At 39.1% G+C, this 1651-nt stretch overlaps 1 protein-coding gene across 1 annotated transcript; it reads left to right on the top strand.

Annotated features, from left to right (window-relative positions):
- The first annotated feature begins 451 nt into the window (after positions 1–451).
- LOC102538883 (olfactory receptor 13C7-like) lies at positions 452–1414 on the top strand. The gene has a single exon (XM_006213394.1). It carries the CDS (start codon positions 452–454, stop codon positions 1412–1414), a length of 963 nt encoding a protein of 320 aa, XP_006213456.1.
- The last annotated feature ends 237 nt before the right edge of the window (positions 1415–1651 follow it).

Genomic DNA, 1651 nt, shown 5'->3' with positions numbered 1-1651 from the left:
ACTCTTCTGCAGTTGAGGTTAAATTATTATTGAAACAGAATTTACATATACCATTATGTTTCAATAGGTGCAGAGTAGTGATTTTTGTTATTGCTAATGTTAGTTGTGTTCTGTATTGTTTGGTCAAAATGTTATGGTGACATTGCATTCAAAATAATTCAAATTCACAGTATAAGTGAGATACATAGTTCTAACCCATTTGTTTATGTTCTGAATCTTCTTTCTAACAGGGGCATATTTTTTGGAGCTAAAGCCTCCTTCATGAGTTCTAAAAGCCTAACTGAGCTTAGAGGATCATATTTTTATGCTATCGGCATATCCAATTATAGGTCCACATTACCCATAAAGGAAGTTACTTAAGGATGCAAACCACTCTTAGAAACACTGCTGTAAGAGACTCGCATGCATTCTGGCTGATGCAGAATACCTTATGGTGAAAGAAAATATTAACATGGGAAAGACTAATCAGTCTTCTGTTACAGAATTTGTCCTACTAGGGCTTTCTGGCTACCCAGAGCTTGAGGCCATTTACTTCGTGCTGGTGATATGTATGTACCTGGCGATCCTGCTGGGAAATGGAGTAATCATCATTGTAAGTGTCTGTGACTCCCACCTGCACACTCCCATGTATTTTTTCCTCAGTAACTTATCATTCTTGGATATTTGCTACACTAGTTCTTCTATTCCCTTATTTCTCAGCAGCTTTTTAACTTCAAAGAAAACCATTTCCTTCTCTGGATGTGGAGTGCAAATGTTTCTCTCCTTTGCTATGGGAGCCACAGAGTGTGTCCTTCTAAGCATGATGGCATTTGATCGCTATGTGGCCATCTGTAACCCTCTGAGATACCCCATCATTATGAGCAAGACTTCATACGTGTCCATGGCTGCTGGGTCCTGGATTGCAGGAAGCGTCAATTCTGTGTTGCAAACCTCTCTTGCAATGCGGCTTCCTTTCTGTGGGGATAATGTCATTAATCATTTTACTTGTGAAATCTTGGCTGTCTTAAAATTGGCCTGTGCTGATATCTCCATAAATGTTGTTAGCATGATTGTTGCTAATATGATTTTTCTTATAGTCCCAGTACTTTTCATTTTTGTTTCCTATGTTTTCATCCTCTCTACCATCCTGAGAATTCCTTCTGCAGAGGGAAGGCGCAAAGCCTTCTCTACCTGCTCTGCCCACCTCACAGTGGTGATTGTATTCTATGGAACCATCCTCTTCATGTATGCAAAACCCAAAGCCAAAGACTCTTCTGGTGCAGACAAAGTACAAGTCACAGACAAAATCATCTCTCTCTTCTATGGAGTTGTGACACCCATGCTCAATCCCCTCATCTATAGTTTGAGGAACAAAGATGTGAAGGCAGCTGTGAAGAACATACTGTGTCGGAAATGCTCTTCAGCGGGAATGTGAATCTAGTTAACAAAAAAAATTCCTTTACTCTGGATGCAGGACTAGCTCACCTGAAAGTTCCAAAATAAATATAAGCGTTGGTGGAACAATTAACTTCTGAAATTCTTATTTTTCTGTTGCTATTTAAATGTGAGAGAAAACTCGGACTTATGTTTTCCCTTCATGATTGGATTAAAGAGAAAAGGGACAGAAATTTATGGGTAAAAAGATTCTCATCCAAAGCACTCATCTTCACAG

This window comes from Vicugna pacos, chromosome 4 (assembly GCF_048564905.1).
Source record: "Vicugna pacos chromosome 4, VicPac4, whole genome shotgun sequence".
NCBI lineage: Eukaryota > Metazoa > Chordata > Mammalia > Artiodactyla > Camelidae > Vicugna > Vicugna pacos.
The sequence above is the reverse complement of the archived record's forward strand: the minus strand, read 5'-3'. Positions and strand labels throughout refer to the sequence as shown.